The sequence below is a fragment of the Musa acuminata genome, chromosome BXJ2-7 (assembly GCF_036884655.1).
Source record: "Musa acuminata AAA Group cultivar baxijiao chromosome BXJ2-7, Cavendish_Baxijiao_AAA, whole genome shotgun sequence".
Lineage (NCBI taxonomy): Eukaryota > Viridiplantae > Streptophyta > Magnoliopsida > Zingiberales > Musaceae > Musa > Musa acuminata.
Window position 1 is genome coordinate 24861224 of NC_088344.1, and position 21916 is coordinate 24883139.

The following is a 21916-nucleotide window of genomic DNA, read 5'->3' on the forward strand; positions in this document are numbered from 1 at the left end:
CAATGCCCCCAAAACTAGCTAATATTTTATTATTAGAAATGACACATCTATCTTTTTATTTTTATTGAAAATAATCAAAATACCCTTGAATATAGCCATTTATATGACTATTAGGAGGGGCAAACTAATCATTTGCCCCTCCATCGAGTATTGGGCCAAACGTGGATTATTATGCCTGACTATTTGAGCTCGACTATCGGTCAATAGCCTATTGACTAGCTACATTTTTTTATAAAGATTTTCAAATCGATAATTCTTATTCTTGAATCGCAAGTTCCAAAATGGATGATTCTAATTTTCTAAACTTAGGAATCAAAATGGAATTATCACTTGTTGGTTTCGATTTAGTTTGAGACCAATAAACCGATAGGCCAATTCGATTATAGTTCCAACCCGGTTTGGTTTTGGTTCAGTTCCAATTCGAACCGATATATGTTTAGGACTAGTATGAACCTCTTTTTCAACGTGAGGATGCCACTTTTTATGGTATTAAAAGTAGTAATAATCGTCGGATCAGAAAAAATATTTTAGATTAAGATGGTTATAGAATATATTTCATTTTGATTCTGATTTGATGGTAATGTGACATCTTGTATATCATTATCCTATAGGTGTCCCCAACTCCACCGGTTGATAATTTATAAAGGTATATAATATTTATTTTCTTAAGTAAAAAATCATCTAATATTTTTCTTATCAATCTTATTACGATTCGATATGAGATAATTAATCTATTGACTTCGTTAAGTCTAAACTATTAACTCAAAGTGTTTGAAGTTATCGTCAAGATCTAATATATCCCTCCAATTGTCACAATCTAGTTTGATGGAATAATTGATCTGTTGACTTCATTAAACTTAAATTATTATATTAAAATATTTAAGTTCAAGTTAATAATAATATATTCATCTGACTCTCATAAGTTAATTTTAGTTTTATCTATTTTCGATATAAAACTAATTATGATGTTATATTTAGAAGGCATCCTCTTTTGTCGAAATCTTTAAGAACTTGTTCGATTCCTTATGAGAACTTGCATCTAATTCCATGTAAACGGCTACCAAATCGTAGTACTTATTCCATGTCAACATGCAACGATTATTCAGCCAACTTTGTCCTCCTTCGGATGTGAATCCAATTCGAGACGTTATCTGTCTAGTACCAAGTGTTCGCTATAAGTACCCCAAGTTTAGAAGCTAAATCTACTTATCCCGAGCACCATTTGCTAGCTTTTCTCAGCCTTCTTTTCTCTACTAGTAGAGAGCTGTGAGAAAAAATGGCGACAGTCAAGGCTGCAAGACCTTCAAGGGTTGCTGTGGGAGAGAGAAAAGAGCCTGCCAAGGCCGGCGACGGAGCACCGAAGGCTCCCGCAGCGAAGCGGGCTCCCAAGAAGTCCGAGAAGAAGCCCCGGGAGCTGAAGAAGAAGGTAAATCGGATTCCTGACTCTTGAAAGACTATGCATATGGAGAAAAAGAAAAGAAATAAATAAATATATAAATATATAAATATATATATATATATATATATATATATATATATATCTTTCTTCGTGAATAATTAAATATAATTTCGAATAGAAGATAAAATAAAAAGGGACTCATTTAAGAAGGCATAAAAATATTATAATTAGAAGAGATAAGAAAACTAGATTCAGTGGTAAGAGAAAAAGTAAAAGAAAATTTTACTAAAATAAATTTAAATAGTTGTAATTTAATTAAAAAATATAATTTCGTGTATCGATAATAAATCAGCACTTGGACTGATCCTACCTATATCGACGAACAATATCAATAAAAATTCTTTAGAAATACTGAAAATGTATATATATTCTCAGTACAAAACAAGTGTCGTCCGATGGTAGAAGCCTTAAATGGGATCGTCCAATTTCCTCTAATCCGCATATCGGTAAGTTTTGTGTGATCGATGCATGCCATCTTTACCTAATTGAATCGAGCGAGATTGCAAAAATTGCCATGTGATCGGTCCTTAAATAATTGATACATTAAAGTTTTCTGTGAACGAGTCCTAAATAATCGATGCATGACAGTGTCAAAACAGCAGAGTTATTATTGAAATGACCCGACTTAAAAAAACCAAGAAAGTGATGAGGGGTATACTCGTAGACTACTGATCTGACGCTTTACCGCAGGCCAAGAGCAGCAAACCAAGCGCCAAAAATTAAGAGCAGCAGCAGCATTATGATGATTTGGGACACTTCACGCCATCCCTATCATATGATGACTTGTGGTTTTCTTTATTCTCATCTTTTATCCAGTCGACTGTTGTTATACTTGTAGTCTGAATGCTGCTGTGATGCATGTGTATGCGCAGCCTTGCGATTTGGGAACAAGCACAGATGTATCTTGGAATTGTCGCCATGTTACGTGGAAATAAAGTGGTAATTTAGTACTGCATATCTTGAGCTATGTGATTCTGCAACAACTAATCTTGGAAATTTTATTTATATATATATATATATATATATATTAGGAATAATAAATCCATCCAAATTCGGGAATTTTTTTTGCATTTCCCTCACTAAATTTAAACTTTAACTTATATATTAAGTTTTCATTATAGATTGACATGACACTCTTTTTGCTAAGGTGCATTGCTTTCACATCAGCATGTTAAAAAGAAAGCATTTTTCCGAGTATGAGTTCCGAATTGGGAATTTTCTTTGCGCTCGGTCAATAGAATGGATTCCACATTACAAGAGTCCTGGCTTCTAAATATCCAAATCAAGGATCTCTATCCAATCGATTTAATGTCTCTCTCTATAAACAGAATAAGACATTTGTTGTATTATGCTTGAGATCATTAACTGAAGCATCATTGATCATGATTTAAGTCCATCATATCAATGAATTAATTTTTGGTAGGATTATTATGTCGAAGGTTTTTCGTTTTTAGCATGTAATTCTAATAAATTTATCAAAATAAATTATTGGATTTGGCAAGTCGACTGTCAATTAAACGCTAAATATAATCATATGCTAACAACTAAAATCTCTCCATTATTTTATTGTGGCCTATGTAGACCCCATGAACAATAATCAGTAAAATTTTATTTCTTAATTCAACCTTCTGTAGAGATATATATATATATATAATACACGGAAAACAATATATTAACAACTTCATTTCAAAGACAATAATAGACTGAAAAATAAAAGAGTCCTGCATCAATAACAATACCATAGTTACATGATGCACAAAAATGAATTTACAAGTCAAATCTCTTTGGCTTATATGCAAATCTATTTCTCTTTTCCTTGCGGAACAGCAAGTCTTCTGTGCCCATCACGTAGAGAACCTGCATCACATGCCATTTCGAGCGTTAAAGAAAGAACAGTAGAATGGCAATAAAAAAAAAATACCTTCTGTCAAAACCAAAACCGAGTACCTTAGATGAATTTAGTATTCGGCATTGCAGACCATTGGTGACTTGAATCCTTTCCATGGGCTCGCAGGTAGCACAATGTCCATCACAATTACACTTGTGATACTTGTGAAACTTGCGAATATTCCTGCAAAAACAATGATGAAAATGCTAAGCAGCAGCCGATCACCAAAAGAAGAAAAACCACAACATTATATAAATAAATACCTCCGAAGAAAACCTTTATATGTTCCCTTCTCATCTGAAATATTTTGAAGAAAACCACTATAAAAGTAAGCTACAAAATCAGGGTTTGAAGGAACTACATTTGCTTCAGTTTCATCATTGGGATGTTCCAAAAGCTGTATAGATATCCGTGTGGGGTTGGAGGACTACAAAAAAATAGATTATATGAGTCATGCTCCAGAAAAGACAGCTGCAGAATAAGAGAAGTTTAGGTTTCATATATAGTAAAATCTGACACTTCCTATCCTCTTAGTTAACAAAATCTACTCAAATTGGGATATCAGGTAGCTTAGACGAGCATGATTTCAAGCAAGAATTGAGCATTTGATATAACTTTTTTTTTTTCAAAAAGTAATCACAAGAACCTACACATTCAAATCGGAATAAGTCCCCATTATTAATGACACGAGCATTTTGGAGATAAACCAGGTCATCAAATCTCCCAGGTCCTCTTGATTTTTCATATGCATAGAGCTGAAGAAACTTATTGTTTGTCTCACTTATTGCAACTGCTTTCAGCTGAAAGGACACAAGTAGTTCATTTAGATAAGATTGAAATATTCAAAGACAAAGCCTACAGTAAAATGAGATGTACCTGTTTGACAAGTTTATGTACCAAGATATCCAATGTAGAAAGTATATATGACTGAGGTCCAACGAAAGCAAGGCAGTCATCTTCAAAATTCGATTTGTCAGTAAGACCACCGAGATAACTGTAAAGTGCATCCTTAAATCTGCATTCACATTATATATCAACACATAACTGATTGGGTTGTAAATATTTAGAAATATAGCTTCAATCATTTCAAGAGAAGTTACCTTGCATATTGATTATGATGATTTGCATTGTCCTGATTACTGGACCGTATTTCTGCTGCTGATGAATTTGTCTTAGCAGAGAGTATTCTCTTATACAAAATCTGCCAAAGATGAGATTATAAAAATGAAAAGTGGTTATCTATCTAGCTAAATATAATAGAATTAAAAATAAAATTTTCTAACCTGATGGATTTTAAGAAGCAAATAAAATGAAGTACTGCCATAGAAGATCCTTGTTTGCCTATCTTCATTATGTAACAATCTAGGTGCATGCTCAGTAAGAGGTTTCGATGTTTTCAACTGACAAGCTGAAAATGGTAAGTTTGTTCCCTCTCCCTGAAAATTATCAGTATCATCAGACATCTTGTCAACCTGTACACTTCCACCCTTGGCGTCATGATCTATCTCATCCTCTTCCTCATTATCATGAGAGGATTCCTGAACATCATTGTCATCACATTGCCCGTGTGAAGCATCTACAACTGCCTCATGTGCATTTGGGCTGTCCTTAAAAGGCCCTGATGCACTCTCAATGCCCTCGTTTTCAGCATCACCATTCACTTGTGCTTCTGCATCTACCACAAAATCCATTGTCAGTGCTCCAGGACCTAATTGAAATTGTCTTCCTTCTGTACCATCGTCAACCAATTTGTCCATCACAATACCCTCAGAATCCACAACTATATTCTCTTCAAAATATACTTCAGGTGATAACTCGCCCTCTTCTTTCTCATCTTCATTGTTACAGACTGCAGAAACTTCATTGTATTGATGAACTTTGTCATTAAATCTTATTGGGTCACCACAAGTTCTGTCGACAACAGATTCCTGATTCTGGCCCCCCTAAAGCACAAATAGAAGATAATGACTCAATTAGAATACATGCACGAATATATTAAAGAATAAAAGGGACCTAGTACTCTTACAGTATCTTCATAGACTTCAATCAGACATATCTCACAAGCAGTTGAATTAGTGAATTATGTAAGAAAGATAAACCAAGTCTGTTATTGACAAGAGGAAATTCACTTGTTCATTTCATTAGGACATTAATGGCAACTAGCGACAAGTGGCCACAAGATTTCCATAAAAACATATTAACAGGTAGTGACTGCAATAGTTAAAAGCAATTGTATGAAGGATTGGGACTAAGCTAAAGATGAACAAAATCCAGTGATTCACCAAAGAGGAAGCACCAGACCACTCTTTTTACACCAAACATGGACCATGTTACAAAATGTGCACAATATAATTGTTACATGATTAGAAATTAAATGTTAGGATGCTCTAGTATAAATCACCTAGGTGAGTCTTCTAAAATTGCAAAGAAAAAAAAAGGGAGCCTATAGATGGAAAAGCATGAGGACCAATAAATGTGTTATAACCAACAAAAGGGTAAAGCACAAAACAGTAAGGCTATCTAATTTGAAAGAACAAAAAGAACATAAATAAGAACATTATAGAGGAATTTGTAATAATACTTGAAAAAATCAAAGTTGATTAATTATTCATTCAAAGTTAATGAACTCACAAACAATACATCAGTTCTCACAAGAAAATCATATTGCCTTGCCTGAGATCTCCATTATAAGCCAAAAGAGTATGGTTAGTAAAAGGTTGATCTGTAACTAAGAAGTAAAATAAAAGTCCAGAGATGAAGTTTTTAGGAGAACAAAGTCAACAATGTCAAGAACAATGCAACACAAATAGAACTAGGAATAGAGACATGAAAGCTGATAACCACATCAAAAAGAACCAGTTGGACAACAAAGTCAGATAAATACCTTAGAGAGCATTGAGAAAGAAGTTACGATATACCAGAAATGACACACTAATGAGATAAATTCAAGGTGACACTCTGAATGGCCAAAATGTAAGATCAGAAGAAGTCTCGATAAGAGGACAATAAAGAATGATCATTTTCCAAGAACCTCGGGAAAAAACATGGCATCTGCATGTTTGAGCATCATTGTGAACTATATAGGCCAAGCTTCATGGGCTGGACATGTACAGAGAATCATAAAAGGCTTCCAAGAATATTTACATTCTTGAGTGATTAAGTTTAAGAAAAAAGATCCAACACAAAGCCCAACTTCTTTCCATACAAACAAGCAGTCTCGACTATCCTGACAACAATCAGCCACCAAAGATCAACAAATAGCATTTCAATATGAAATAGATAGGATGTAGCGGCCCAAGCATCGACGGGTATAAGGACCATCTCATTTCAGGTGGTCTAGTCCACCCATATAAAAAGCCCATGTGATTACCACATAAAGCCCCCACAGCCTTTGCCATGCAAAACCGCACACCTCTGCCGCACACACCATGCACAGCTGCACACCTCCATCATGACCTTGTGCTCACCTCTGTGGCACACAGCTACCTACACCTCTTCTCCTCTTCATCTTCCTGCTCCTTCCTCTTCCTTTCTCTTCCTCCTTCTTCATCCTTCTTCCTCCATCTCCTCTTCCTCAACTTACTCCACCATCTCTTCTTCCTTCCTCCTCTTCCACTGCCTTTTCATCTTCTTTTTCTTCCTCTTCGAAACACTGGTGCACATCGATGTACCAAAATATGGTATTGACCACCATGTACAGATCTTATCAGATTATTAAAACCGGTCTGATAACCGAAATGGCGATTCTTGACAAAGATGCAAGGAAACCAGCAAATAGACAATATAGACCAACAAATGATAGTTTGTGGAAGTGAAATTCTATACAATATCATTAGTACAAGATAACAGGATCAGATGTTGATATAAAAGTAGACATATGGATCAAATTAATTGAGAACACAAAATTTGAAGAATAAGCACTTCTCTTGCCATAGCAAGATCAGCTCCTATTATAAACTAGAATTATAATAAAAAATTGACACCCATTCTCTAATGAAAGCTCAGTATGAGCTGACACGAATTGCACGTAAAGAGAAAAAAAGAAAACCTACCTAACTCTGACTGCTGGTAGAGTGAGAGAACAAAGTGTGACATCCCAATCAATCCCATACTGGAAATGGGAAGGGAGTTATGATGATCTATGATTCTAAATAGGCCTACCACTAGTTATAGGATTTTAAAAATTTTGGGATGTGATTAAAAAGCTCATATATCCATCATCTCCTCTTCCTCCACTTACTCCACCATCTCTTCTTCCTCCTCTTCCACTGCCTTTTCATCTTCTTTTTCTTGCTCTTCGAAACACTGATATGTATCGGTGTACCAACATTGGTATTGACCACCACATAGAGGTCTTATCAGATTACTAAAAGGGGTCCGATACCCGAAACAGCGATTCTTGCCAAAGATGCAAGGAAACCAGTAAATACACAATATAGACCAACAAATGATAGTTTGTGGAAGTGAAATTATAGACAATATCATTAGTACAAGATAACAGGAGAAATGTTGATATAGAAGTAGACATATGGATCAAATTAATTGAGAACACAAAAGTTGAAGAATAAGCACTTCTCTTGCCATATCAAGATCAGCTCCTATTATAAACAAGAATTATAATAAAAAATTGACACCCATTCTCTAATGAAAGCTCAGTATGAGCTGACAGGAATTGCACGTAAAGAGAAAAAAAAAAAGAAAACTTACCTAACTCTGACCACTGATAGAATGAGAGAGAGCAAAGTGTGACAACCCAATCAATCTCATACTGGAAATGGGAAGGGAGTTATGATAATATATTATTTTAAATAGGCCTACCACCAGTTATAGGATTTTGAGAATTTTGTGATGTGATAAAAAGTTCATATATCCAAGTCACTAGGCCAATGGGCCTACTGAACCATGACAATCAGTATCAGAGTGGATTATGCATGTGTCATAAGAGAGCTCAAGTACCAAAACACTACCAAAAGATGATGCAAAAAGCACATCAATGCATAGGGCCACCACTGAACTATGGGACTTACACTTTCCGAATAACAAATGATTCTAGAGTGCTACAATGAAAATCTCTCTGTCTCCTTCATTAATAAAAAGACAAAATATATAATATGACATTTTAAGGTGATAGTTGTTGTTGTTGTATCATCCTTTAAGAAATTTCTTGAGAAAAAAATTCAGCAGCTTATTACCTCAAAATTCTCATGTTGTTCTTTGGCAATCTGAGTACAGATGACTGACAGATTTGAAGTATGATCAGATATGAGACATTCATATGCAACTTCAGCATCAGAACCACCAGAACATTGCCCTGAGGATGACAAGCTACTTCTGTAATCATGTTTTTTGTTTCCTTTGTTACTTTCAGTGTCCTGAAGCTGCCAAAAAACCCCAAACATTGGCTCAAAAAAGGTTGTCCATATATTCATGACCTTGTCGAGTTCACCCTCTAAGGTGCAATTCGCATGGCATGATAATTCAATGATCTTGTACAGAACATCATGTATTTCTGCATCTGTATACTCAAAAACCACTGGGATGAAGTGTCCTCCAGCAATTCTATCAAGAAGCATATTATCGTCCATCTCATTTACTTGTTTACATTCTGCCAACAAAGCTGCAGGGTGAAAATGTCAAACATATGGTTAACAAGAAAGTTTTGAGTACAGCAGCCAACAAAATCACATAACAGAACAAGCAAAGAACAAGTGCAATATGACAAAATAAGCTTTGTCTACCATGAGTTACCCTGAAAAAGTTCCTGAATAATACATCAAAACTGTTAAATATATCAATTGGTAGCATAAATATCATAAAAACTAGTAGTAGCTGCTGTGCATGTTCAGTAAGAAGAGTTATCAGAAATGTTGGATAATTGGCATGCTGAATTAATACCATGCTAAGTAAGGAATTGACTAGATAGATCCTGATCTGGAGTGTAGATGCGGCATGTATACATGTCAGGTAGTAATGATCTCTCAATCAAACCACAAAGTTACAAGGTCACATGAGAACGATACAGTGAAAAATAAACAAATTATATTAACCAACTATGACTGCATCTGTGGTGGAATAAAAGATACTTTATGGAAATATGATTTTAAAACTTAATCAACCTAGTGAATAAGGCAAGAAAATTTTTTAAGCAGCAATGAGTGTGTTAATACTAGCTGTCAAAATGGTAAAAATTCAAGTAGTAGCAAGTGCAGGATAATCTATTGGTCTAGATAGATTAAAATAGGTTGATGAATCAATAACTAGATCTTTGTTGCATGATCTATACAATAGATTTTAATTTCAGTATCAGACTTGGTGATGGTCCCTCATAAACAGATACATTACGAACATACTATATGATACGCTGCTGAAAACAGACAGTATAGATCATGCTACTTGACTTCTTCAGTTTTCCTTTCAATTTTCACTTCTTCCTCCATGTTTGGTTGCAGCAAGTTGGCTTTCAAGTCATGGGCATATGTGATACCAAATTTTGTGCTCCTGTGAGATGTTTCGAGACCACTCAAGGTTCAGCCATTATATATTATCTAGTTGGTCTAATTTGTTGTATATCACTGGAAAAAGGGGCAGAAAATGCTGAAATCACCTGCTGGACTAGTAGGTATGGACAGTATCCAACAACAGCATATCTTTTCATATCTTTGTTGATCAATACAACTAACTTTCCATGTAAGCCTATAAACCAATTATGGGCAGTATCCAACAACAGCATCTCTTTCGATATCTTTGTCGATCAATGCTTAACTTTCCATGTGAGCCTACCTTTATCTACTTGCCAAGGCTCTTGAGAATAGCCGATTTTTTTTTTCTCAAACTTCAAAAATTTGTGCCACAATGAAACAGATTCTAAGTCACATACATTGCATATGCTAAAAAAGTAGAGACAGGGGCTATTGGACAGATGAAATAAAGAGCTCGACACACCAAGTACAAAATAAAAACACCTTATAGCACAAAATAGCAACTAATACCATTATCATATATGTATTTTTGAAATAGGTTACATATTTGTTATATTTGACCATATAACTGAATCCAAGACAGACTCTCATGACGTAGAGATTTATGATACTCTGAATTTCCATTACTTCAATAGACAAAGTTAAAGCACTCAAGAAGATGAAACACTTCCACCAGCACATGATCATGTCCAATGTACATTTATTAAAATTCCATTTCAACAGATTTTTGAAAACTTAACACATCGAATACTTTAATAAATAACAATTTCCAGATTCCCAGTTTTAAAAATAGTTCCATAATCAGCCTTCAAACAAAACCAAATATTCTCAAGAGGTGAATGCCACATGATTAAATTTCTAAGAGATATTTATTCTTGGTGTTTGGATACTTTTATAGACTATTTTGAAAAGAACCTGAATTTTAACACCCTGTTAAGATTAAGTCCTATTGTTCTTGAGATAATTAGACCAAGTTTGTATTGAACTTCTATAGTTATCAACTCAAGATAATTTCAGCTTGCAAGCCCAACACAAATCTGATTTCTAAATAAATCTAACAGATGCTGAACTTCATGTAAAATTCAGTTGTTTTCCTCTAATATATTTCCTCCAAAACTTATAGGAGCATATCTTGTAAGTTTTACCAATAAATAACCTGAAATTTTTATCTTCATGTGTGATCTCTGGGCACATAACTTGATTTTGACCAAATCAACCTCCTCTAGGCAGGTAGATACATCAAGATTTACCAAGAGATAGGCGCCTGACAATTCAAAATAAACTTTCTTCCTTGACTACAGGAACATGAACACCTTGACTCCAAAACAAATTAATTATGTCTCCAATATAAGTTTTCCCACCAGTAGCACCTAAAATTAGTTTATAAAAATACTGGCCAATGATGAAGAATATGACCTCTAATAGCATGATTACATTATGTGGCTTCACTAATTCTCTATAGGTTCTTAAATATGCGTATCAAAAGGGTTCCAAATAGAACCTAGGTATTTGCCTCTAGGCAGATCATAATGGAAAAATAACAACTTTATCAAGAAAGGGGTAGAAAAGTATAGTAAATTGTAAACAACGGTAAAAGCAATATGTTTTATAGATAAGTCGTGGTGAGCAGGCAATCAAAGTATTGCATAGCACATACGTGGAATGAAGCATATGCAGTTCAAGTAAAAAATTCAAACAAAATATTAAGTATAAATTACTACATAATTGCATCTAAATTACTACCAAATTTCAAGTCCTGCATAAAAATTTATAGGATGATATTTACACTCATAAGTATTTAAGTGATGAGTTATAACAAATGATTACATATTTAAGTGGCAAATGCCACAATATCATGTGGATATATAACACTACCAAGATAATACTAATGCAGAGAAATATAAAAATCTATAATGACATTTTCATGTTTATGCAGATCAAATTAGCTATTGGGATTCATATAATAAAATAAATAGAACTTCCAGAAAGTAACAGGTGTTGCCATCCAGGTACTGCATATATGATCAGAACCAATAGAACATGTAAAGAAATAAAAAAACCTACACCTTTTATGGAAAAATTGGCCTTTCACCCCAGCCAAATTTTACTAAATATAGTATAAAAATCTAAAAAGGGGAGGAAAAAAGAAAAAAGGTCCATGATGCATCTAATGAAATCAAAATTACCTTTTGAACTCAGGGTCTTTGGATCTTGCTGCTTAAAATAGAAACTACGATGATCAAGTGATCTCAGATGGTTTGTGGCTTGAGCTTCAGTCCAAACTTCACTAAAATCTGATAGTTTTTCTAAAATTTCTTCTTCCTTCTGCTTTAAACGATTCAGTATTACAGGCAATGCAGAACTCACATTCTCACGTACAGCATCAATAAAATCCAGTCCATATTCATCATATAACAGTTCTATACATCTCAAATCTTGAGCTGTCACATAACCAGAAAAAGAACATGAATTTAGTTTTATTGCTTGAAAATAACAAATAAGTTGGATGCACATTCTGCATATATAGCTTATCACTTGAAAAACATACTAACAAGTAAAGTAGTTTTCAATTGGAATATCACTTTCTCGTTCAACTTTGTCACCCTTGACCTTTAGCAGCATTTCCACCCTCTTAGCAGTTACAGTAATGAGTTTTAAAAGCATATCCAGCTCAAACCTGAATGTATTACAGAGAGTCATATAAAATATTCAAAGTATATATGGTCATAAGAAAGACATTTTGCTTTTGAAAGCTCAGAAAGGAAGATGGATTACACTTATAAGAAATAATTTATAGAGTAAATTTTCTCCTTATCTTTTATGTCACTTGATCATCAGGTGTACAATTAAATTACTTGACTATAGCCAAACTGCTTAAGCTTATGTCAACAGGTTATAGTGATCTTGAGTAATTTGCTTGCAAGAGTATGCATAATAAACAAAAGTACCTGTCATCGTCACATCTGATTAAGCATTCTTCATACTTGTTCCAGTGCATAATCTTAAAAGAATTGTTCTCACTACCTGATGTCATGCATACCAGAGAGTCATTCAAGACAGCCGAACCAATTTCACTCATGTAGCTTGGCGGCAGTATATGACACTGTTAACAGGCAAGCATACGAGATTAGCAGAGGAAAGATAGTCAATTTCCTAAAAATTAACAAAAAATACATGTTTTTGAATAGTACATGATCAGGGAGAATGACATAACCAGGAGCAGAACGGTGACATTTTGAGGTATCAGGCTTTAAATATCCTTTTCCATGATCACATTCTTCATCATCTCCAAACAGATTGTTTTTACAAGGATCTTTGTCTTTTAAAACAGAACTACCTCCAAAGAGCCTTTTTGTATCTCTAATCCTATCATTCTCAGACAATTTTTCCTGCAAACCATCTCCTTCATGATCCATGTCCATTGGTATCTCTTCTTCATCAACTAGTCTAGCTCGATGGTCTTCAAGAGAAAAGACACTGTTAGCATAGGATGACAAACCAGATATATCAAGTGTAACAACAATAACAAAAACCAATATTTTATTTGTCTGCATTGGAAATGAACATGAGCATGTGAAAAACTGTGGAAACCTTGGACACATTTCTAGCATGAGCAATACAAGGCAATAACTGCACAATGACCATGCTCACATGCCATTTCAGCATGATTAGAGAATGCAGAAAGTAATTTCACTAGAGTTGGATTAGCTAAAATGGAATTCAGCCTACAACTTGGCTCCATCAATAACAATATCTGTTGCTAAACCAAAAATGCAAATCATATGCAAAATCAATGCCAAAGTCAACAAACTTGTCATGAACTTAGAATCACTCAAAGAATAATAAGCATAGATCATCTTAACTAGAAGAGTAGATAAAACAAATACAATTACTTTTATATGGTAGCACAATTCAGAACTGTATAATCATTAATAGATGTCAAAAAGAAGCTTCTAAAAGTAAAAAAAATTGCTCTAGTTTATGCTTAATAAATTAATGCGGACAATATTTTCGTATAGGCAAGTTTCCAAAGTATTGGAAATTGCACAATAGGTTGCAGTAACATTTTTAAAAAATCAGGGTTGTGCTTCCAAATTAATTAATTGGGCAACAAGTCATGTCCAAGCGTGGCTGGAAATTATCACATTCATTCTTTTTCCAAGGCATTCATCTAACAAGCCAAGCAGAAAACATAGTCCAACCACTAATTCTGAATAACACAAGCACTCACTGAACAAGCAATCTTGCACAAAGACAGAAAAAATTCTATTTTATAAACTTTCTTATCTTAAATTACCTTCACTTTATTTTATAGATTGAGGCATGGGGATTCGTCTTTGAACTTCTAAAATGCCCTATAAGGTCGCTAGTAGACAAGTATGTTGAGAAAGAAAAGAATTTAGCGGTTGAAGAGGTGAACTGGAATCTTGGTTGTGTATAAAATCATAAGTTTAGAACTTCAGATCACGATTAAGTATTAAACAAATTAATTGAAAACCAAACTACAATATCTCACATTTTTGCACTAACAATGAAGAAACTCACAAGTTATGTTCAAGATGCAATTCATGATCCACATTGTTTGTTGATGAAAGTTTTGATTATAGAAGGTAGTATAAGGATGAAGTCCAACTTACCCCTAAGGAAAACTTCTATTTTTTTTAACAAAAATACTGTTCAGAAAAATAAAGCCAAAAATTGAGCCAGTTTTGATCAAGGACTAAAATTAATAAGATGGAGCTGAATGTCACTAATCATCAAGTTTACCTTGGACTGGGAGGAAATTTTCTATGGTCGATATAAAAACAGTTCTGTAGTAATAAAAAGAATCAAAACATCTGACAATCGAGACCCCAAAATATTAAGAACATGATTTTACAAACATGAAAATGATTAAATGAATGCAGTGTTACCAGAAAAAGTATCAATATGAAATGATTGTGCTCAGAGAGACTTAGAAGTAGTGCTAACCAAGGATTAAAATGAAGTTTTATTTAATTTTTCTGTGAGTGATAAACAAAATCACCTAATCCTTTCTTTTACAATACTGGTGCTATGCATGCCCTTTGCATGTTAAGCATAAAGAAAGAAAATTCTCGCATTAATCACATTATGAAATATCTTTTTTGTAACTCAATCTGTCTCTATTAAAAAATGTCCTTATCATCACATCTCCATGTTAGGAAAAAGGGAACCAAGGTTTAGGACCACTAACCATGGCATACATGGAGCAAGACTGCAGCAATGATAAAAAAGATGATCATTCTTCTCCATGGCTTTTAAAGGCCAAATTACATATTAAAAAACTTTGAAGCAGTATTAGCTACAGCTCTTTGAAGTTTCAGGTCGATGCAAAAATTTCCCACAACCAACAATTTTGGTGCCATAAAGTAACAATGACTGAAGGGCTTCTCTTGATCCCAAGGATGATTGTTAGAATCATAAAACTGATAAAAGACTTCACAGGAATTGTCTTTTTTGTTTCTACACATTAATTTTGGACACTGCAGGTGTCTGTCCTGACGATTCTCGAGCATGATTCATATAAAAAAAAATTCCAACAATTTGTAAGAACCTTTGAACAAGGATAATTAACAAGACATATCTATTAATAAAACCCATATTCCCCAAATATAATCCTAGCTCTAAAGGCACATTCTATATTCAACAATTGATCAAATACACGATGGGGCATTGTAAGTGGTAGGGTGGCCTAGTTGCCACAATCTACTGAGATCCAGTCCTGCCATGGATTCATCCCCTAAAAAAATAAAATAAAAAGAAACTAACATTTCTACCTCAATCCTTCAGAAAGAATTCATAAGTAACAAGACAACTGTAAACAGAACTATAGTTACCTTTTCAATAAGTGCAAAAGAAAAGATAAATAATTCAAGAACCAGAAATACAGAAAGCATGACTAGCATCCAGTACAACTCAACTTCATTCAAATCATAGATTCAAACATAGGTAAACTAACTATATGATAAATTTACTTCACATTTACAAACTATAATTCATGTTTTACTTTAATTATCATGCTTTGAAAAGACAAGGATCTATGCTAAAGATGTAATCCTGAACTTGAATTGTGTGTCAATGTGAGAACACATTAGTTGAATGGAAATAGGTACATTGGAATCAGGCTCATGGTTGATAAAATATGTTAGTGATTTGGTCCTTTATTACACTCATTAGTTTCCTGCAGAGCAGCAGGATGTCCGACAACAGTAGGCAACTCCACATTTCATTCCCAAGAACAGAATTGTAGCAGAAAATCTCTGTAACCCGACAACTGATGAAATGTTCCATGAAGCAAAATGTGTGTAAACTTATTCATTTTCTTCTATTCAAATATGTTACTAAAATAAAGTCAAGGTTCATTTAGAAATATGATCTACAAGATGAGATCATGCATAGCGTCATTTCATGTGCAAGTGGTGCACAACCAATGTTTAAATATGATCCATACTAGACTTCCATGTCCATAAGAAAGCGGTAAATCACAAATTACCAACCATTGAGCCCTTTGAATTTCATCTTGAGGCCATGTCTTAAAGTGTGAATTTATTAACTCCTTGTTATAATATAAAAATCATGAATACTATGGAGGATCAGCTACACAAAACTTCTACTAGTTTTCTATTTTCAATAGGCTTAAACAGGCAAGAAGACAAACATCAATTTTATTTTTTTAGCATGCCTAAACAAACAAGGGACTGTAAATATACGATTATAATTAGATATATTTAACAGGTCATTAGACATTTTAGCTTCTGTTTTATGAGAAAAAAATACTCAACTACCATGAAGATTAATCGATGGCACCAAGTTATTCTGTGCAAATTCTCTTATTATTCAAAAGAAAAAAGCTTTGTATGTTAAACTGCAAATTTTCAAGTAGCTTCTTCACCTTTATGCGGTGGCTCAGCCACACAGTGATCAAACCTTTGAGAAGGCTTTTGCACTGGCAGTAAATTGTTCAAGTTCTTATGAGTCTCCTTTTGCACCATGCACATCTTGCTTGAGCCTCTTTGGTCCTTACCCACCACAGAATGTCTCTCAACGTATTTTTGACTCTTGCTGTGCTCTAAGTTGCTCAAGTGACAATCAGCATACAAACTGAGACGGCCTTCCTTCTGAAACATCAGGCGGATGCAAGTTTAAGGTTAAAATACGTTTAACTGCATATATCAGGTTATTTCTACAAAGCAATTCCTACTTCCTAAACCTTGTTCTATGCTGAAGAATGACATTCGTTTTGACCATAAGACCAGATATAACTGCTGAAACCATGAAACTTATCAAGCGACAATGTCCCAGTCCCGAAAGAAAGAAAGAAAGTACCTCTCCGGCAGGAGCATCATTAGAATTTGTTGGCCTTTCTTCATCCTGGGGACTGAAAGGCCTGCTAGACGACACAATACCATAACGCTTTCTTTCTGAACCATGATTAAAAAAGAAACTATACTCTTCAAGCAAGTCATCATGGCCTTGAAAAAGCGCCATTACCTGATAAACAAAAAAATGTCAGAGCTTTCCAGAGACAAAAGATATGGCACGTACCACAAATGAAAAATAAGGTAAACGCAATGAACCTCTTCGTGTACTTGGTCCATGGGCTTGCGATCTGTTCGATGCATTCTGAAAATATCCAAAAACGACGTATACTTCGCCTCATTGTTTGAGAAACGACTCTGCGTGAAGAAAAAAGAAAGTCACAGGAGAACATCACCAGTATCTAAAACAGCTGCAGAAATAAATAACAAGCTACTAACCCGTACTCTGCGAACATGAGCTAGGGCATCTCGGTAATCGGGCTTCTTTTCAGAAACGGAAGGGGCAGGTGCATCCCAACCCTTGGGCACAAAGACGTCGAAGGCAAGGGCCGACTCAGGGAGCCCTGAAATCCTGAGTAACTCCTTCAGTCTTTCCACGGTCTCATGTACGGCGGAACTGCAATCAACTCCACAAGATTGAAGATCAATACTGGCAACTTAAAAGAAGATTTCCGAATCGAAAAGAACGATGGAAAAGACTACAATATCAAACCTTTGTTCTTTCATATCCACCACGGTATCAAGAAACTCCTCGTACTTGTCAGGATCAAGACCTTCCTTCAACGCCACCAAAAACTCTAGGGCATCGTCGCAACTCACTTTCCGGCGATCAGCGCTGGGGCTTGTCATAGCGGCACCGCGGTGTTGCTTCGATCTGCTTCAAAACCAAAGAGAGATGGAATCTCAAAACGAGACCATAAATTTTGCAACGCCACAGAGAACAACGAAGCAAGACAGAAAGAGAGGAAGCGACAACTCACAAATCGTCCGCAGGGGATCCCGTCGGCTTCCGCTTCCGCTTCCGCCGCTGGACGGAATGATCGGGATCGTCCCCACTCCCTTCCATGCCTATGGACAGTCGTCGTCGGGAAGCCCAGAATTGCAAGCGCCGCAGTCTTCTCCACGACCATCGTACCCGAACATGAGATTATATACAGACAGGGGGAGGGAGTCGTAACGGAAGACAGAGTTCCCAAACGGGGACTTGCCATGTGCACCGTGATTCGGATCTCATCTAGGACGCATTGAGATTCTCACAAGCCTCTATGACAGCCACGGAGGGTTTCCGAGTGGTAATCGGAGACAGCTTCCCGCCGCGCGCGTGCATCACGATTCGGATCACATCAAGGACACGTTGAGATTCGCACAAAGCAGCTGATGAGCAGTAGTTAGCGTAGCTGAAGATTTTTTACCATCATCATCATACATATAAGCTGGAAATCAAACATAGGGAGGGGATCGGAACAAATAACATCTTCATTTATGACGATTAAAGATCAAATATTTTATACATGTTTTGCATGACTATCATGTCAACGTTTAACCAATGATAAATAGCACTCGTGCATCGAATAAGTTGATTAATACTCTTAATTATATTTACTAACAATATAAGCCGTCAATATTTGTTTTGAATACTTTTTTTGCGGACCTTACAAATAATATTTATATAGTATTCGGGTGATACCCTAAGCTTTAGGAATTTTAAGTGAATCATATATAATTTGCTAATTTAATTTATTTTAACGGGCTCTTGAATTTAAGCTATAATAAGTTACTAGATACTATCGATTTAGATTATGACATACTGATCTAATATAATATTGGATATGGTGAGAGACTCATGAGTATTAGGGGATGGATGATCGTAGAGGAAGAATTTAATATGAAATCATTCATCGAGACACGTCTCACGTCAATCATGATATATTTTGATTATAGGCCACGGTGATTTCGACAAGACTCGGACTAGTAAATAAAAGTTTATAATACACAAATTTAATCTCACATGGGATTAAAGTAGTATCGATCAGGTAGGCAAGAAAGTAGTTTCCAAAGATATATATATTTATGGTTAAGATATAAATATAAGTAAGCACCAAAGGAATTTTATAATCGATATATATTTGATTTGCAAAGAACATGACTAGTAGCACCAAAGGAAAGGAGATTAATTTCATTTAACCGATCTCGATAAATCGATGGATGAAATCATGATTCATTAATTAGATTAAAAGTAACCTTCTTTTTTTTATTTATTATTAAGGATAATTAGACTTTTTTTAAACCAATTTTAAATATTTTCTTATTATAAAAATGAAAAAAAAAAGAATATGAAGAAAAAGAAGAAGAATCATTTCTCTCCCTTCGTCTTCATCTCGATGTGCCACTGCTCCGCACGCATCATTTTCCCTATCATATATGATAATATATTCGATGTATATTTATATTTTTAACAAAAAGAATAAATAAAAAAAATCCAACTATAATGCATAATGTTAATACTAGACTCATTCTCAATTTGTTTTGCAAAACCTTGAAGAGAATTCATGGAGTTGATAGAAAGTTTCTAATACCAACTCGTGTTCCTTACAAGTTCCAAGGTTTCAAGGATGACGTCGATCATATTTATCATAGATAATAGTGCCAAAAAGTTAGTATTATTATTAAGATTAGCAATAGCAAATTTAGCTTAGAGTGTAAATTAAGTGAGCTCAAGATCAGATATATCGAAACCCCACAATATATTTGGGAGTAGTGGCCACACCCTAAGAGATGGAAGACCTTTAACATCATCAATGTGTTTATACCACAAAATTATGGGTGGTATTGATGGTCTTGCGTGAGGCATTTTTAGAGTCCAGAGAGAGTGTGTATAGGTAAAGAGTTTAAAACATTATTAATTAGCACAACATTTGTGTAAGGAAGTTTTCCAATTGGCTAATCTAGTGCGTATTTTGTTAGTAAGATCTTCATGATTTGAAGCAAGAATCTTATGTGATGCAATTTGAGCTCCAAAATTCTTTTAATCTAAAGGCACGATGTTCTATTTGCTCTAAAAGTTAAAAAGATATCATCGAGATATATTATGAGGTTCATATGATAATCTATGACTAAATTTGAGAGGAGTGAGCAGATCCTAGCATACAACATCAGTCACATTGTGGTGAGTAATTAATTACACAACTAATATGTAAAGATTTGAATATAAGGGTTCACCTTACCAGACTCTCCTTCCTTTGGCTTGTAAAAGAGTTGGATTTCATTCCATTAACATGACAAAAGAAAATAGGAGAAAAGATGCATAGCATAATCTATTAAATAAAAACAGGTGCAAAGATGATGAGGCTCCATCAAAGGCTTTTGCTAAATTACCAAAGGATTTCAATTATTGGAGTTATAGAATGAGTGACCTATTTCTTAGACAATTAAGATGTTATGGATCGAGTTTTAATGAAGGATCGGTCTTTAATGAAGGCAGCTTATTAAATAGAGAGAGAGCGAGAGAGATTAAGTAATTGAGATGAGGCTTGAGGTGATTTATAATTTACATTGCAACTTTTGCCAAGATCTTATAATTTACATTTGCAAAGGAAAATAAATCTATAATATTTAACATCTTTAGGATAAGAAATCTTGGGAATAAAGATGAGAATGGTTGGGCAACAGCAATATTGTAAAAAGGATGAAAAGACTTACAAGAGAGATTGACAAAATAGGATTTTTAGAATTCACTGCTAAAATCATCAAACGCTAAGGCTTTTATCATCCCCTAACAAACTGACAGCAACATGTATTTCCAAAAATTATGGGGCAACACCAATCCAAAGAGATATATAATGTTGACTGAAAACTTTAACTGCTCACGTTGACCAGATCTGTGCCCCCAAACTGGGCTCTTCATGCACATGTCCAATGCTTGACCACCTATATTCATTCGACATGACAAGTCATTTACCTTGTTATCCCTGTCCATCGCATAGCAAGCGAAAACTAGACTTGTACGAAGAGCGTTCTCCATCGGATCCCAGCGAAATACATACACACACACACACACACACAAAGCCAACAACGTTGTCCAACTCACTCTTCCTCTCTTTTGGAGACAAGAAAACTAGCCTATAATACATACACCATTCACTGCACCTCAAAAAGTTCTATCAGCCTTTCAAACACAGACAGAACAGTCACCTTTTCCTCTCCCCCGCTGTTAAGGGCCATCATCAGCTTGACACCGACAGCAATCAATGGCAATCATCTGCTTCGAGGACTTCACCACCAGCATCAATCAACAAAAAAAGGAAACACAATGCAATCAGGTGGACTCTCAAAAATGAGTTCTCAACTCTAGTGCCAAGTAAAATACGAGCAAGTTTGCTGTATTTTCTCCCATTTAATCGCATGGCAGAAGATCACAAAATGGGTTCATAGCAATGGACAAAACTCCTGCATTTGGCCGCAGCACAAGCACACGAATCAACAAGCACCTCCAGGAAATGGCCACATCTAGGTTCAGTTTTACCAACCGTGGTTTTCTATCAGAAGGTAGCTATTGTCCACCGAACCACCTTCTACCTTTCTTCCTTCTACCTTAACCACCATCTCTGAACTGCAGATATGGGGCCGTTTAAGAAAGAAGCATAGCGAAAGATATATGGACTCACAGTCCGACCAATCCTCGCCCACGCACTCTGATGATAACCAGCAGTTACAGGAACATGGTACATGAGCTTCAGCAGCTGCGATTACA

General features: G+C 35.1%; 2 protein-coding genes and 1 long non-coding RNA gene across 5 annotated transcripts in view; 1 reads left to right on the top strand and 2 right to left on the bottom strand.

The window, feature by feature from the left end:
* The first annotated feature begins 1208 nt into the window (after positions 1-1208).
* LOC103992049 (uncharacterized) lies at positions 1209-2414 on the top strand. Its single transcript, XR_001978935.2, has 2 exons — positions 1209-1426; positions 2150-2414. It is a non-coding gene; the product is annotated as an uncharacterized LOC103992049 (long non-coding RNA).
* A 634-nt stretch (positions 2415-3048) lies between these two features.
* LOC103992055 (paired amphipathic helix protein Sin3-like 3) lies at positions 3049-18326 on the bottom strand. 2 transcript variants are annotated; one of them, XM_009411634.3, is made up of 18 exons: positions 18147-18326; positions 17879-18040; positions 17605-17782; positions 17425-17523; positions 17174-17338; positions 16740-16965; positions 13018-13286; positions 12775-12929; positions 12379-12503; positions 12013-12267; positions 8540-8964; positions 4631-5290; positions 4448-4548; positions 4224-4362; positions 3998-4147; positions 3611-3774; positions 3407-3530; positions 3049-3316 (listed from the first exon to the last, which is right to left on the bottom strand). In XM_009411634.3, the coding sequence occupies exons 1-18, from the start codon at positions 18230-18232 to the stop codon at positions 3227-3229; spliced, it is 3573 nt and encodes a 1190-aa protein (XP_009409909.2). In that variant the 5' UTR covers positions 18233-18326; the 3' UTR covers positions 3049-3226. The 2 variants fall into 2 exon arrangements, with proteins under 2 accessions (XP_009409909.2, XP_064973724.1); XM_065117652.1 differs by having other exon boundaries at positions 17879-18043.
* A 2547-nt stretch (positions 18327-20873) lies between these two features.
* Positions 20874-21916, bottom strand: part of LOC135617451 (uncharacterized) — a 58442-nt gene continuing 57399 nt past the window's right edge. Inside the window, exons 9-10 of one of the 2 annotated variants that reach the window (XR_010488747.1) lie at positions 21693-21905; positions 20874-21612 (exon numbers count right to left, since the gene is read on the bottom strand). Coding sequence is in view for 1 of the 2 variants with exons in the window: in XM_065117653.1 (XP_064973725.1) it covers positions 21753-21905 (153 nt within the window). In the remaining variant the exon portion in view is untranslated. Of the gene's footprint in view, positions 21906-21916 lie in introns of both variants that reach the window. The other variant, XM_065117653.1, reaches the window with a different exon arrangement.

What these genes read in the sequence shown, in the direction of transcription:
- LOC103992055 (XM_065117652.1), bottom strand. Translation starts at nt 18,232, where the DNA reads ATGGAAGGGAGTGGGGACGATCCCGATCATTCCGTCCAGCGGCGGAAG. An exon ending in AACAACATGAGAATTTTGAG is followed by an intron (nt 5,291 to 8,539) that starts GTAATAAGCTGC and finishes TTTGTGCTTTAG; the next exon opens with GGGGGCCAGAATCAGGAATC. An exon ending in ACTTATTCCGATTTGAATGT is followed by an intron (nt 3,775 to 3,997) that starts GTAGGTTCTTGT and finishes ATTTTTTTGTAG; the next exon opens with TCCTCCAACCCCACACGGAT.